This window comes from Trichechus manatus, unplaced genomic scaffold, assembly GCF_000243295.1.
Source record: "Trichechus manatus latirostris isolate Lorelei unplaced genomic scaffold, TriManLat1.0 scaffold00046, whole genome shotgun sequence".
Taxonomy (NCBI): Eukaryota; Metazoa; Chordata; class Mammalia; order Sirenia; family Trichechidae; genus Trichechus; species Trichechus manatus.
In genome coordinates this window covers 17,805,793-17,821,929 of record NW_004443982.1, presented here as the reverse complement: position 1 = coordinate 17,821,929, position 16,137 = coordinate 17,805,793, and the positions used below count along the sequence as shown (strand labels likewise).

Sequence of the window (16,137 nt, the reverse complement as noted above, 5' to 3'; positions counted from 1 at the left end):
TCCAGTGGAGCCACTGGGTGAGTTCAAATCGCCAACCTTTCTGTTAGCAGCCGAGCATTTGACTGTTGGAGCTACCAGAGCTCATTTCATTCTGTTGTACATAGTGTCCCTGTGAGTTAGAACCGACTCACTTAACAGCAGCTCCTAGTACAGGAGTATTCTTCCTCTAGACTCAGCATGGTGTCTGATGACTTAAAAGCCTTAAGCAGCCTTGCCCGTTAACGAGAGTCACCATACACATCAGTGAGCTGCTCCCACTACATGCAGACACCAACAGAAAGGAAAAAGGAGCAACTATATTCTTGGTCCTCCAATGGGCTGGGGGAAGGCACGATGACTTGATGACAGTTGGAGTCAGAATGGAGCCCTGATGGTGCAGTGGTTAAGAGCTCAGTTGCTAACCAAAAAGTCGGCAGTTTGAATCCACCACCCACTCCCTGGAAACCCGGTGGGGCAGTTCTACTCTGTCCTGTTGTTGTTGTGTGCCATCGAGTCAATTCTGACTCGTAGCGAACCCTATAGGACAGAGTAGAACTGTAGAGCTCTTAACCACTTCGACACCAGGGCTCCTACTCTGTCCTATAGGGTCACTATGAGTCAGAATCGACTCGACGGCAAAGGGTTTGGTTTTTGGGGTTTTGGAGTCAGAATAGTACTACCTTAACAGGCATCTACCTTAAAGGAGCTTCTGGCTTTCTGAGAATATTAGAGGCCAGGTCCAAGCAATGGCTCCATTGAATGGGACCCCATGATGGCACCCAGGAAATAGATGATAGGAGACTGTTATAAAGGCTTGTTACATGAAAATGAAGGCCAGTAGCTAACTTTCTTGACCTTTGGGGCAGATATTCTTCAACTTTGGGTGGAGATACAGGACATTTATATGCTCTCAACTTTCTACAGTAAATTTCTGAAAAAAAATTAATAGAAAGATCATATGTGAGACTGTAAGAGGCATACCCTGATTTAATCCTCTTTGGAATCCTTTCTGGGAAGTCACATTTTTAGGTGGTATTGTCTTCTAAAATTTATTGTTTCTTCAGGTATTACACTAGGAACTTAACTTGTTTAGTCACAAGATGAATCTGTTTGTGCTAAATGTTTTTATATAGCCAACAATGCTACAGAGTAATTTCAGTATTTTGAAACACTGTACATTCTGGCAAAAGGGGTTGTTGAGAAATCTGAAAATCTTTTGGTTTGTTCTCATTCAGCTAGTGCAATGCATAGCTTCCAGAACTTTCTAGAATATTGGAGAAACAGCTAAATTCTTGCACAAAATTTGTAATCTTTCAAGAGTTTAAACTCTGTCTATGGCCAAGAGAAAGAATTGCAATATTGCATTAAAAACTATGGTGTGGCTGAAATGCTATCCTTTAGAGAAATATTCATTCCGAAACCAACCCTGCTTTGTTGTAGTTTATTGCTACTGCAGTTGTGACACTGAGAGGAAATCCCATTCTTGTGGGCAGTTCCTCTTGGGAAAGTTTCATACTGTAGATTTAGTTCCCCAATGGGGCCAAGGAAAATGTTCATTTTCATGGGCTCAAAAATTTATTTTAATTTCAGATACTTCTCATGTGTTCTGTTGTAGAAGAAATTTACTAATCTAGTTATCAAATATTTAAACAAACCTACAGAGATTACCTTGATTTTAAAATTTTTGTTTCTATGAATCTTTTCTTTACTAGCTACCACTCCTTACCACACTCTTGTTCTTGTTTTTGCTCTGATTACAGACTTGGAAATGGATAGTGGGTCCCATGTTCCTGTATCTCTGTGAGAGGTTGGTCCGGTTTTGGCGATCTCAACAGAAAGTGGTCATCACAAAGGTATTGGTTGGCTTAGGAATTACTAGTAGTCACTATCTAACTACTTCATGGATAAGTCTACCCGAGTGTTCTATATCATTGATCACAGGTATCTTGCACCCAGTTTATTTTGATTAAACTTATGGCAGAGAGTAGACCTATAGTTTATTTCAGTGGAGTTAGCTTGAGAGTCAAATGGTTATTTAGAGCCTTTTAACCAGGGAAACTTGAAGTTACCATTTTCTGTTGTAAAATGAAGCCAAGTGCTTTGTGTGCATGAATGTGTGTGTGTGTGTGTGTGTGTGTGTGTGTGTGTGTGTGTGTGTACAGGGGAGGGGCATAGAGGGATTATGTGGTTAGTTAAGAGTGGGTAGGCAAAAAGAATCCGTTCAAAAAGACATAAATTGAACCTTAAATTATTCAGATTTACAAAAAATCAGGGGACCAAGGGCAGGTCTGATTGAGGTTAAGATTATTTCCCAGGTCCTCTTTCCTTTACCTCCTTTTTTGTGTATGATACGTAATCATAGACTACCAGAGTTGAAGTGCCGAAAGTCTCAAGCACGTTAGTAACTAAGCTGTATCCAGAACTGGGTCTCCTAATTCCAGTTCTTGAGTGTTTATCTTCTCATTCTGCTGTGACGCTTCTTATTGCAAAATAAATAAATATCCAGCTAAATAAATATAAATGGAAACTCCTTGTTATAGTTTCAGGAAACACCAGGAAACACTATTTTTTACCAACTACAATTTAATTCAACTCAACTCAGTTCAAAACGTATTTACCAAAACCTATTACGGGTTATTTTTATAAAACACACAAATTCCTCCATTGTATCTTTCTCTCTTAGCATCTATGAAGAGCCACAGTAAAGTTAGTCCAACTGGAATAAGAAATCTTGAAATACAGGAAACCACAACAGTTCTCCTTTTATAATATTTATATTATGCTATAAAAGAAATCCCACAGATCAGCAAAACGTGCTGCCGCAAAATTTCGCTTACTAGACTAGAGACGACTGAACTAGACGAGTATTTCCTTAAACAAGTTTCTAAGATAACTTTGTTTTCCTGTGAAGGAAATACTCATTTTCTGCTCATATAAACAAACATAAGAAACAAGGTGTTATCTAAAAGGATTCCAGTGAGAGTGTTGTCAGCTAGTACTTTTTATTTTGTTAAATCCTATTTGTGCCTGTGGTAGCAAAATCATAACATGGTAAATATAATATTCAACACACAAAATTGTAACATGGTAAATATTCAACATAATTTTCATAAATTTTGATTTTTTTTTGTTTGTCAAAATGAGGCTTTACAACTGCTTTGTTCAGAGCAAAAAGGAAGTTAGTTACAGCTTTTTCATATGATATACATTTAAATCATGAGTTCTAGAAACGTTTGGCAGTTTTTATTAAAAGTATTTCCCACTCTTTGATAGCCTCTTCCCCCACCACCCCCCCTGCAAGAAAAGCCCAGTAATATCAGTCAGCATTAGGAAGCTGTTCTTTTGTTTGTATTTTTTTCCTTCAATGTTCCTAGATTTGTCTTTAGTTATACATATAAAGTCCCTTCCAGAGGTATTAGGAATTATCAGAGAAACAGTATATTACTTTCTATATTGCAGTGAGAGCTCTTTACTGTAACCTGTTTTTAAAAATCGTATATTCATTTACCAATTAATGGGCCTTTTAGATGTTTTCCATTTTTTACTATTATGAATAAAGCTGTTATGACTTCTCATATACATGGAGAATGATGATGGCAATGAGTGGGTAGGACCTGGCTTGGTGAGAAATGGATGGTGTACTCCCCAGGTAGGGAGAAATGTAGAACCAAATCAAGGAATCAAGCAGGTTCAAGGTGTGATTCAGGACAAAGATAGACCAGCGTGATTAGGTTTGGTTTGGAGGATATTACTATACAACTAGCCAATGAGATCTTCTTCTGTCCAGATGCCAATAACCCTCGCTCATCCCCTAAGGTCTGGGGTGATAGGAAAGCTGAGCTGGGAATTATCCCTTCTTTCTATTTCTAGCACCTTCCTGACTTAGATAAGAAAAAATTACAGTAGGCTCATGTCTTAGGTTAGATTCCCAGGAAACAGATTCTGAGACAGAATTGATTGCGGAAGTTTATTGGGCCGTGTTCTCAGGAGATGAGCCTAAAGAGGACATCAAAAGAACGAAAAGTAAATAGAAGCAAAATAACAGCTTGCTAATGCTGACTGATATTACTGGGCTTTTCTTTGGGTGGCGGGTGGGGGGGGTGGCAGTTAAAGAGTGGGAAATCCTTTTAATAAAAATTGCCAAACATTTCCAGAACTCGTGATTGGGAAGAGGGAGATGCTGACCCTCAGTGTGATTGCAACTGCAGCCTTAGCTGATCTTGTGAGGAGTGCTGGAGTTGGGAGGACCCCTCGGAGTTGTCCCAAGTTGAGGAGAGGGGCCAGGCCTTTGTATCCCTGCACCAGCTAGCCATTGACCATTGGCTGCGGTGGAGGGCAGTTCCCAGTAAGAGCTACATCTGCTGGAAGAACTGCTGTGTTAGCCCTGAAGAAGAGATCTGGGTATGGCATCTTAGCTCAGGCTTCTTATCCATATGGACACAGAAAAGGCAAGTATTTGGGAAACATGTGGTTTCCAGGGCCACGTTTTTTTCCATAGGTGGTCACTCACCCTTTCAAAACCTTTGAGCTGCAGATGAAGAAGAAGGGATTCAAGATGGAGGTGGGACAATACATTTTTGTCAAGTGCCCCAAGGTGTCCAAGCTGGAGTGGCATCCCTTCACACTGACGTCTGCCCCTGAGGAAGACTTCTTTAGCATCCATATCCGCATTGTTGGGGACTGGACAGAGGGGCTGTTCAAAGCTTGTGGGTGTGATAAGCAGGAGTTTCAAGATGCCTGGAAACTACCTAAGTGAGTATATGAGTTTAGGAAAAATGGCACTAACTAGCTTCTTTTCCTCCATCTCTCTCTATACTATCTCCTGAGATTTTGATTAAAAAAACACACAGGTTCTAAGAAAATAAGTGCTATCACTGTGTTCCCCATTTTATGTGTGAGGTGTGTTTATGCATATTTTATAACTCTTATGTGAAATATAAAACATTTGAATCCAATATTAGTAATGAATACTCCCAATTTCCTTTAAGAATGTAAGGATCAAGCGCAAGATGTATTAACTTTTCCTAACATAATAATAGTGTATCTAAGATATTCTTAAAGCTTAATTGACATAAGTTCTCTGAGGGTAAGTGCCACATATTATTCTCCTTTGCCTCCTACACTACACATACCTGACATGGTATCAGCCACTTAGTGGATGCTGAAGAAAAGTTTGTTGAATGAATCAATGAATAAAACAGATGAAAAATGGTGATGTTAAATCTACAACATATTATGATGTAGGAAATTCTCACTTCATTGTGCAGTGTAAGCAGGAATTTCAACTGTGAGGTACCTTGAGAGGAGACATGGGTGTGTGGGTGTGCGTGCGTGCGTGCGTGCGCATGCACGCATGCATGTGTATGAGAGAGAAAATACCTGTGCTGAGTTACCAAATGTTCTCAGTAACCTAAAAATTTCTCTTCTTCTACCAACCCCCATGTTCACACTAAGCTGATTACTTGAAAGCTATTTCATAGAAGAAGACACCCTATAGACTCATCGTCCCAGTTTGAATCGACATGTTTCACGTCCCCCAGAGTAATGATTTGTACTCCACCCGCTCTGAACAACAAGATATTTCTGTAACTATCTCTTCTCCCATTTCCCTCCAGGATAGCAGTTGATGGGCCTTTTGGCACAGCCAGTGAAGATGTGTTCAGCTACGAGGTGGTGATGTTGGTGGGAGCAGGGATTGGGGTTACTCCCTTCGCGTCCATTCTCAAGTCAGTCTGGTACAAATATTGCAATAACGCCACCAGTCTGAGGCTCAAAAAGGTAAGTTCCTTAGTGGCTAAGAGCTAAGGCTGCTAACCAAAAGGTCGGCAGTTGGAATCCACCAGCCGCTTTTGGAAACCCTATGGGGCAGTTCCACTCTGTCCTATAGGGTCACTATGAGTCGGAATCGACTCAATGGCAATGGGTTTCCTTTTATGGAGGGCCTGGAGCAGTCATTATACTCTGCCAAGTGAGGCCTGAGGGAGTCTTCAGGGTCGAGGCTGGCAGAGACCCTGGAAAGTAAAGAAAAGCACTAGGTGGTTCCATAGTGCCAGCATACTCCTAAAAGGGCTATTTGACATTAAATGTGCTTCTATATAAGTAGGCCTATTTGTGAAAGTAAAATATTTGTACAGCATTACTGGAAATTTGGAAGAAAGAAAGTTGGAAATGAGAGATGGTATTTATAATCCGAAGCCAATAGTTCTTATTTTTGTATATGCTCTTCCAATATTTCCCACGTTTGCATACTTCTAGAAAGTTGTAATTATTGAGTGTGTATAATTTCATGTCCTACTTTTTTCAACTATTATAATAAGCATTTTTCTGTCATGACAGGTTTCATAATGATTGTTTTTAATGATTTCATCATTTTCCATCAAAAGGATATAGAATAATTTTTCTATTATTGTATGTTAAATATTGAGATTTAGTCAATTTCCAGCCCCCCAATATTCTTTGTAGGGGGAGGGGGACAGGAGACGTGTCCTTTCATGAAATTGTTACTTTCTTATGGATATATCCTCAGGAAATTAAATTTCCGGGGATTTTTTTTTTGTCACATATAAATTTGATTTCATTGCCTGATAAAGGTCATCTTTAATACGCCTTGAGTCATTCTAGTTACTGTAAAGATAAACTCTAATAGGGACATTGAGCCTGCCTTTTCATTCTCGCCTTTTACCTCTTTTCTATGTGGAGGAGGGGAGGGTAGAGCTAACTTTTTCCCTAGGGACTCTGTAGCAGGCGGGGAAGGAGTCTTGTGGCAGCCACTACTACATAGATTTCATTGGGCTTTCTGAGAGGAGATACAAAGGAAGCCAGGGATTCTGGGAGAGCAAGAGCAGAGGGAAAGTGAATGGGACCAATGGTGTTTTTTTAAGCTATGTATTTCCAAGTCCAAGCTGCATATTTACTGCGCTGCCTGTGCGAAGGCCAGAGAAGATTCATGTGAGCTAGTGTTTCTAGGCATTCTAGGCAGCAGGAAAAAGTGGGGTAGGGGTGAGGAATCTGTATGTCAATGCTGATATACCTATCCAAATTCAATCTGCTATACCTGTCTAAATCCAATCTGCTTTATGACCCACCCTCTCTCAGATCTACTTCTACTGGCTATGCCGGGACACACATGCCTTTGAGTGGTTTGCAGACCTGCTGCAGCTGCTGGAGACTCAGATGCAGGAAAGGGACAATGCCGACTTCCTCAGCTACAACATCTACCTCACTGGCTGGGATGAATCTCAGGTGAGGACAAGATCCCATGTGTCAGTTCCTTCTGGCTGAGCCCAGGGCTTACCGACTTCCCCTTGGTTATTGATGTGTTTTGTGTACTGTTCCCCCTAACCAAGGACAGTGAATGGACTTGAGTAATCCAGCACATTCACTCTCACTCAGTATCCCCATATGTTTAGACCGTTGAGATTAGATTCAAAGTTAGTATCGGGAACAGATCAAAGCTAAGTAGCCTGTTGTTAGTTGCCATGGAATCAATTCCAACTCATGGCAACCTCATGTGTACAGAGTAGAACTGCTCCATAGGTTTTTCAAGGCTGTGACCTTTTGGAAGAAGATCACCAGGCCTAATCTTCTGAGGAGCCTCTGAGTGAGTTCAAACCTGCAACCTTTCAGCTAGTAGTCAAGCACATAACCATTTATGCCACTCAGGGACTTGGGAATAAAGCCATGACTTTGCCCTTATTAGAGCAATGTGTCCACCAGGGGTCTCCAACCAGGTGGGCAAGATGAGTTGTAGGAAGAAAATATTAGTTGTCTATCTCTTTCTACGTACATATAGATATATAGACATATATCTCATCCTTTAATTTGTACTTTTATGTATGTTTTATAATATACATAATACATTTAATACATAGTAACTATGGGTTTAATTTGCTTTTGGTTATATATATATGAAGTGTACTTTCAAAAATGTTTGGAGACCACTGCTATAATAAAATAAGCCAGTGGTTTTCAAATGGGGGTGATTTTGCTCTTTCAAGGGAACACTTAGCAGTGTCTGGAGACATTTTTGTCTGTCACTACTGGGGAGGGTTTGATACTGGATAGAGGCCAGGGATGCTGCTAACCAAACCCACTCTTTGGCATCGTTGAGACAATTCTGACTCATAGCAACCCTGTAGGACAGAGGAGAACTGCCCCATAGGGTTTCCAAGGAGCGGTTGGTGGATTGGAACCACTGACCTTTGGTTAGCAGCTGAGCTCTTAACCACTGCGCCATCAGGGCTCTCGGATTCTGGTAAACATCCCACAATTCACACGATGGTCCCCCACAACAAAGAATCCGGGTTCAAATGTCAAAAGTGCTGAGGATGAGAAAGCCAGAAACAAGCTAATAATTCCTAGAGGGGCAACATTTTGTAAGTAAGCAACATTAATGACTTGGCCTGGAAGCAGCATAAGCTGTCACCCTGAGGGAGGAACTAAGAATCTCTGCCTAATTCCCTTCCAGTATCTCAGCTGGCCACACTCAGACCTGGGCTCCTCAACCCTGAGTGAGTGTGCCCTGGTTGTGAAGACTAACTTTTCATTTGGTTTTTGACATATTGTTTATCCTAGATTCTCCAAGTCTTAGAAGAGTCTTGTAGCAAATGTAACTTCAGGGACACATGACCATGAGAATTGCTGCATCAGAAAAAGAGTGGTTTCAAGATCCCATTTTTTGCAATTTAAAAACAAAACAAAACACTTGATAAAAGTGAACCCAGGAAAAAATTTTCTATAATATATGAATTGCTTTTACAGTTTTGTTATTTTAAAAAAGCCAGGCATATTTCTTAAATGGTAAATTTTATTTGCATTGAAAAAATAATTATTTTTCTTTGCAGAACTGCTCACTACAGGATTGTTAAACCAGAATAGCTAACTTTCTTAACCCCTTCCATCCCTATCATCCATCCCCTGTCCAGTGAATTTAGAATCTGATTTAATGTTTAAATAAATTTAATTAACCACTTTTATGAAAAGCACCTGTTGTTTAAACTGAGGTGCCCTGGAGTGGTAGCAGAAAACCAAAATATAGCTATATATGTGCACATGCATGCATGCATGCACACACACGCGTGTGCACACACACGCGGAAAGGCTTGGTTTGATGTATCATTATGTTTCCAAAATATGAGTGCGTTTTAATCTATGATTGCTTTAGTTCTTAATGGTTCTCATAAAGGATTGGGAGTATATTAGGGTGAGGAGAAAAAGTCAGGTGTAGCTCAGAGAGGAAAAACAGAGAATTTAAATCCTGGTCATACATCAACCAGTACCAGTTGCCGTAGAGCCAATTCCAGTTCGTGATGACCTCATGAGTTGCAGAGTAGAACTGTGCTCCATAGGTTTTTGAGGCCTTTTGGAAGCAGATCACCAGGCCTATTCTTCTGAGGCTCCTCTGGGTGGGTTCTAACCACCAAACTTTTGGTTAGTAGTTGAGCACTTTAAGCATTTGTGCCACCTAGGAACTCCTTCTCACACTTCAAAGCTCAGTTCAAATGCTGCTGCCCCGGAACTTTCCTGTATCCTCCTACCCCACCTCTCTTCTTTGCTCTCATTGGGGTTTGTGTGCCTCTTCCATGGCATTCATCACACCCTAATCTAGAGATAGGATTATTCATACTTGACCTTCATGGTCTCCCTGTCTAGACTGTAAACTGCTTGAGGGAGACCTGGATTGTTCATTTTTTAAAAACACCTTTATTGAGATATAATTTGCATACCATACAATTCACCCATTTACAGTGTACAAGTCAATGGTTTTTAGTATAGTCACAGAGTTGTGCATCCATCACGACAATGTTAGAACATTTTCATCACCACCAAAAAAATCCCCTTACCCCTTAGCAGTCACTCCCCATTTCCCCATACCTCCTAGCTTTAGGAAACCACTCATTTACCTTCTGTCTCTATATTAAATGCCTATTCTAGACATTTCATATAAATGAAATCATATAATATGTGGTCCTTTGTGACTGGCTTCCTTCACTTAGCAGAATGTTTTCAAGGTTCATTCATGTTGTAGCATGTATCGGTACTTCGTCCCTTTTTATGGCTGAATAATAATCCATTGTATGGATATACCACATTTTATTTATCCATTCATCAGTTGGTGAATATTTGTGTTGTTTCCACCTTTTGGCTATTATAAATAATGTTGCTACGAATATTTTGTTTGAACACCTGTTTTCAATTCTTTTGGGTATATACCTAGGTGTGGAACTGCTGGATTATACAATAACTTTATGTTTAGCCATTTGAGAAACTGCCAGACTGTTTAGTTTGTTCATCTTTGTTTAGTACCTTCCAGCCCTCTATCATGTTGCCTTATCCCCAATTTTTGTTGTTGTTGTTAGAGTGGCCAGTGAGAGCTTGGCTTGTGAGATACGCAAATACACCTGTGTGTGTTTTTACAGCATGTCTCATTTTTGTGAATTCATGTACTCTCCTGTAGGCCAACCACTTTGCTGTGCACCATGACGAGGAGAAAGACGTGATCACGGGCCTGAAACAAAAGACCTTGTATGGCCGTCCCAACTGGGATAATGAGTTCAAGACAATTGCAAGTCAACACCCAAAGTAAGAACCCCCCTCCCCAACCAGAGTGTTCTTGAGGCTCATGGTCTGCCTAAAGCAGCAACTCCCAAACATGACTAGATTTGTGTATTCTAAAAACTAAAGCAACCATATTGCTATGTAGCAGTTGAATTTATGCCCGATAGAAGGTTTCGGATATCTCTGAGTTTAATAAGGAGTCTTTAAATCACATCAGAATTACCTAGGGAGTTATTAAAAACAAAGATTCTCAGACCCCTGCCCCACACTTACTGAACTCTGATCCTCCCAGATATGACCACAATTCAATACAATTCTATTATTAAGGAAACGCTGTCCTTACTTTAAGTTATAGATTTGGGGTCTAAAATAAGTTGACTGAAGTACCAGGGTCCTTTCTGCCCTCACTAAAGCTTCAGTCAGCATGGAATTTTGAGGATATCCCCATCTTGCTAGAACACATGATAAACTCAAGAAATCACCATAAATACACTCTTTTAGACCAGTACTCCTTAAACACTAATGACATACAAATCACCTGGGGATCTTGTTAAACTGTGGATGCTGATTCTGATGCTCATGTTGCTGATCAAGAAGCAAGACTTTAGACTCTAAAATTTAGAGGGATGAAGCCACACCAAGTCGTTGACATAATTGGGGCACATAAAGCAGGTTTGTTACTGATTTCAAGTAGCCAGAGAAGTTTTGGGGGCACAGAGCCCTGAAGAGAAGCAGCCCACAGACTCATGAATCCACCATTTTCTCTGGTAGAAGTTTCCATAAGCTCTGCTTGGATGTTACTGTCCAGGGCAATTGACTGCCCTTTGACTCATTCAGCTGCCCCCACAAACATGACTGAACCACCATCCCACAGGATAAATCTGCCATTTGTTGGAGGAACAAAAGAGTAGAAGGGACTCTGCCCTAGGGCCTGCTATCAATAGGAAATTTCCCTACTTTTTATCCCAGATGTCTACCTCACCCCAAAGCCTGAAACTATCTTTTTATTTTTTCTTTCCCAAAAGTACAAGAATAGGAGTTTTCCTCTGTGGACCTGAAGCCTTGGCTGAAACTCTCAGTAAACAGAGCATCTCCAACTCCGAGTCTGGCCCTCGTGGAGTTCATTTTATTTTCAACAAGGAAAACTTCTAACTCATCTCTTCCACGAGGAAATAAATGTGGGTTATGCTGTCAAATGCCCAGACAAATAATGCTAGTTGATAAGCCCTGCTCCCCACTTTAAAGAAAGGAGAAAAAGAAACTACAATGTGATTTTTTTTTCCCTCAAAGGAATTTCAGAGATTGTTTGATAATGATGAGTTACATTTTTATGAGGCTTTATGGCTTCCAGATCACTTTTACAAACATTATTTCATTTTGGTTTTCCTCACAGTCATGCCATGAGGAAGATAGTGTAGGGATTCCTGGATTCATTTTTAGGATAAAGACATGGAGGCTCAAAATGGCAAATAACTAGCCTGAGATTATAAAGCTGAGACCAGATCTAGGCCACTTGACCCCAGGTTGAGTAGTCTTTCTATAATACTGCCTCAAAATTGATTTGTATACTATCAAAAGGAAGACACAAACCAGAGAGAAGCTATTCATTTTCCATTTTGTTTTATTTTGTGTTATTTTTGTTATCATTACTGTCATATTGAAGGAAATTTTCCAGATAGTTAGAGCTACTATGTGCTGAGAGTAACTCAACACATAATAGAGACAAGATTGACATCTGAGTACACTCCTGTTTACCAATACAGCAGCCTAACTGGATCAGAGATTCTTCCTGAAAAAAAGAATATAAGGCTGAATTGGAGTTAAAGTAATCCACAGAATTTACCATGGTGCTTGGCAGATAGTGGGTACTCAATGAAAGTTTGTTGAATGAATGAAAAATCCATTTAGATGCACACGATGTCAAGGTAGAATTAATATTAAGCCTTAAACAGAATTATCTAAGGAAATAACTACCTTAGATTGGAACCTGATTCTCCTGAGGGTAGAGAACAGGCTAAAAGTCTTAGCCAGTGGGATGTTCTGGAGGCTCCCTCACATCCTTATTTGAAGCTTGGAGGAAAGGGGGAAGGAGGCAGACAATTGATCTCCTGACATAATTCTGACTGGCTCCTCTAGTCTCACTCCCTGTGCTATAAAAGAAGTATAGACTGATTTACAGCCTGCAAGGGTCTCCTCCACTCAGCTTTTGTGAATTTGAAATTAAGAATTATGACCAATGTGTATCTGATATGCTTGTCTGCATTAAATAGCGTCCACCTCTTGTCCTACTTAAATACACACACACAGAATAGATCTTACGATTCTGGCTAAAGGTTTATTGTTATCATGATCATAATCATCCTGAAGTTGACATTCTAGAAACTAAAATCTCCAGCTTATTCACAGATATCGAATTCACACCAAAAAGAATGTTCTAGAAAGCCATGGTTTCAAGAAATAGTCTCCAAATCACTGTTAGTGTGACCAGAAGCAGTTTTCTTTTTCTTAGAACTGCCCTATTTCTGGGAAGTAGAAGCAGTTTCATTTGTCCCACCCTCTGGGGCCACAGATATTTAAAACTATTAAACCTTGGTAATGAAGAAGACAAAGAAGAGAGCAGGGGGAAAGACAAAAGTCAGGGTTTGAAAGAAAGGGAAGGGGAAAAGAGAATAGAAGGAAAAGGAGAAAACGCAAAAAAGACAAAAGGGAAAGTTTTAGGGACAGGGGGTCTCAGGCTGGTCAATTTCTACCCCAGATTTCTTAAAGCTTTGTTTGTATTGAAGGTAATTGAAAGATGAATATACATATTCATTTTATTTTGAGTACATATGGGATTGAATCTTTTAAATTCTATTCACAAATTTTGGTGCTGAGAGGGCATATTCAGAAGACTGAGATGAATTGGTAAGAACTCAGTTGTTCCTTGTGGTACTACTATACTTCGGGCTCCCAGGATTCCCTGGAGGCACTGAGGGTCTCTTGCTGTGGGAATGTTTTCTCTCCCAAATATCCCAGTAGCGTTTCCAACTAGAGAAACCTAGATCCATTCTGATCCCACTGCACCTCAGGTATCAGGTATTCATTCATTCAACAAATATTCATTCAACAAATATTTGTTGTGCTATTGCTACAAGTCAGGCTCTGTGATCATAGTTTCAGTTCTTTACACCAAAGTGTGAGCAAGAGAGGGAACCTCAATTATGAGGCATCTGAGAATCTTGGTGCTTTCTAAACTACGTAGCATAAGTACAACCAGCTCCATTTGTTGCTCTAAAAATGTCTCTCCAGGGTTTTCTACTTTGACACCAACACAGTTACCAAACTAGAGCTCTGCTGTGTGTTACTCTGGTTGTGAGATGAAAAATGAGTGTAAAAGTGCTTGTCATTATGAGAATTCCCTTCTTCATTCTCCCCAGCTGCCAGCCCAGCTTTTGTTTAGCATTTAATTAACAGGTACTGAGAGAACGATGAAGCATTGTTTTTAATCTCAAGGCTATGAAGGCTTTCTTAGTTTTCCTGCTTTTGCAATATTGTGCTTATGAAATACAAATATTTGATGTTGTGTATGAATAATTGGGGGTGGGGCCTTGGAAGATAATTCCCAGGAAGAATCATTAAAACTGTACAACTATTAAAATCAATGAGCCCTCTCTGTGTCTGTTAATGAATCTTGCTTTAAAGGGTTAACTTCACTAGCAAAGATGTTCTTTGCCCCTTTGGGGCTGAGATTCTTTGCATTTCTGTATCTGACAGGCCAAACACTGCAGGGTGTATGAATTGTGAAGGGAAAGCTGAGTACCAAGTTCTATGCTAATGTCCTGGGGATCCTCACAGCACTTATATAAGAGACAAGGGAAGGTCACTTCACTGTCTTGGACAAAATTTCAAAAGAGAAGAAGCCCCAGTATAAGACCATTCCCACTGACCTTTTAGGTTCTAATTTTGCAATTAGAAGTCATCAATAACATGGTGGCTATATATATATATGGTTCTGTATTGACCATTGTTCCAAATGAGTCAACCAATTACAATCCCCTAGGAAATGGATAGAGGCAACATGGTATGTTTCTCTGGGAGTTAGTAGGTGTTGTCATTGAGGGAAAGGACATTAAACCTAGAACAAATAGTAATAATAAAAATAGCTACCATTTTAGTAAATACTTCTACTATGCGAAACACACATACTTCAGCTAATTCTCAACACCCTGAGGTAGGCTTTTTGGTTCTAATTTTATTGATAAAACTTGAGAGAGTATGAATGTTCAAACAGACAAAGGTCCTACAACTAACGGGTGACTAAGTCAACATTAAATCCACATCTTTCTGGCATCAACACCCATGTTTTTTTTACTACACTAGCAGATTAGACAAGATATAAGTAACCAAGAATATTTTCAAAGTTATTGTGCCGGGTAGAGGTTATGCACTCAGAGTAGCTGGATAAAAGTGATGGTATAATCCTCTGGTTTATGCCATGTAAGTATCTTGGTATCTTAGTTTAGAAACACTGGTTAACTTGAGTGAGTAACGTTTACTTTTAAGAGAAAATAGGACATATCAAGAAGTGGAATTGTTTTTGCTTGGAGAAAAGGGTCTAGGGCTCTATTTCTTACATGCACTTTTCTGGATATTTCTGGCAGGGAATGGCTACTTATTGTTCATCATATATATAAACATATATGCAAATATATATATGAAATAAAATTGAGGAAGAAGCTAAGTATAAGAGGACAGAATTTCTGAGCTAGAAAATGTTAGGCGAAAAATAAAATTGCTGGTAGAGGCTAGGAAGCCTGACCCCTAGAGTTCTCTAAAAGATGGACAAAAATCAACCAGATGGCCTGCAATTCTGTCAAGACTATTAAAGTTCAGACAAAGGTTAAAACTAGTTCAAAGTTTTTTATTATCCTGTGTAGTTGGAGGGGGAGTTACTCTAAGCAAATGGATGTTCCAGTTAATAATTATTGATAATGGATTAGCAATTTTTAAGTTTAGAAACTAAGGTATAGGAAAAAAACTAAACCCCAATATATACTGTTTTATGGATAAAAGGAAGTACTAGGAAGGCTGTAGTCCCTGGGTGGTACAAACAGTTAACACACTCGGCTGCTAACCAAAAGATTGGCAGTTTGAGTTCTCCCAGAGGTGCCTTGGAAGAAAGCCCTGACGATCTACTTCTGAAAAATCAGCCATTGAAAACCCTGTACAGCATATTTCTACTCTGACACCTGTGGGGTCGCCAAGAGTCAAAATCGACTCCATGCCAACTGTTTTTTGTTTTTTAGGAAAGTTGAACATGAGTAGAGGCTACTATGTGTTCATTTTCTGATCTCACCCTGAGACTAACTACCTGGAGACTGTGCTTGTCTGATTTTCAGAAACACCTCAAAGTATTAGATTCTGAAACATCATCCTTTAGAGAAGACTGCTCCCAAATACAGCAAGCCTGATTGAAGTTCAAAAGGTCTTCATAAATCGCCTGCCCTGACAGGAAACACAGCAGAGAGTCCCTGATGGAGCAGGAGAAATACGGGGTGCAGAACTCAAATTCTAGTAAGAAGACCAGACTTAATGGTCTGCCTGAGACTGGAGGAACCCAGA

At 39.8% G+C, this 16,137-nt stretch overlaps 1 protein-coding gene across 2 annotated transcripts in view; it reads left to right on the top strand.

Moving 5' to 3' along the window:
* Positions 1-14,177, top strand: part of LOC101344219 (cytochrome b-245 heavy chain) — a 38,853-nt gene extending 24,676 nt beyond the window's left edge. Inside the window, exons 8-13 of one of the 2 annotated variants that reach the window (XM_023731931.1) lie at positions 1,740-1,832; positions 4,514-4,731; positions 5,595-5,757; positions 7,075-7,221; positions 10,436-10,560; positions 11,562-14,177. In XM_023731931.1, the coding sequence (XP_023587699.1) occupies positions 1,740-1,832; positions 4,514-4,731; positions 5,595-5,757; positions 7,075-7,221; positions 10,436-10,560; positions 11,562-11,688 (873 nt within the window). In that variant the 3' untranslated portion in view covers positions 11,689-14,177. Of the gene's footprint in view, positions 1-1,739; positions 1,833-4,477; positions 4,732-5,594; positions 5,758-7,074; positions 7,222-10,435; positions 10,561-11,561 lie in introns of both variants that reach the window. The other variant, XM_004376941.2, reaches the window with a different exon arrangement.
* The last annotated feature ends 1,960 nt before the right edge of the window (positions 14,178-16,137 follow it).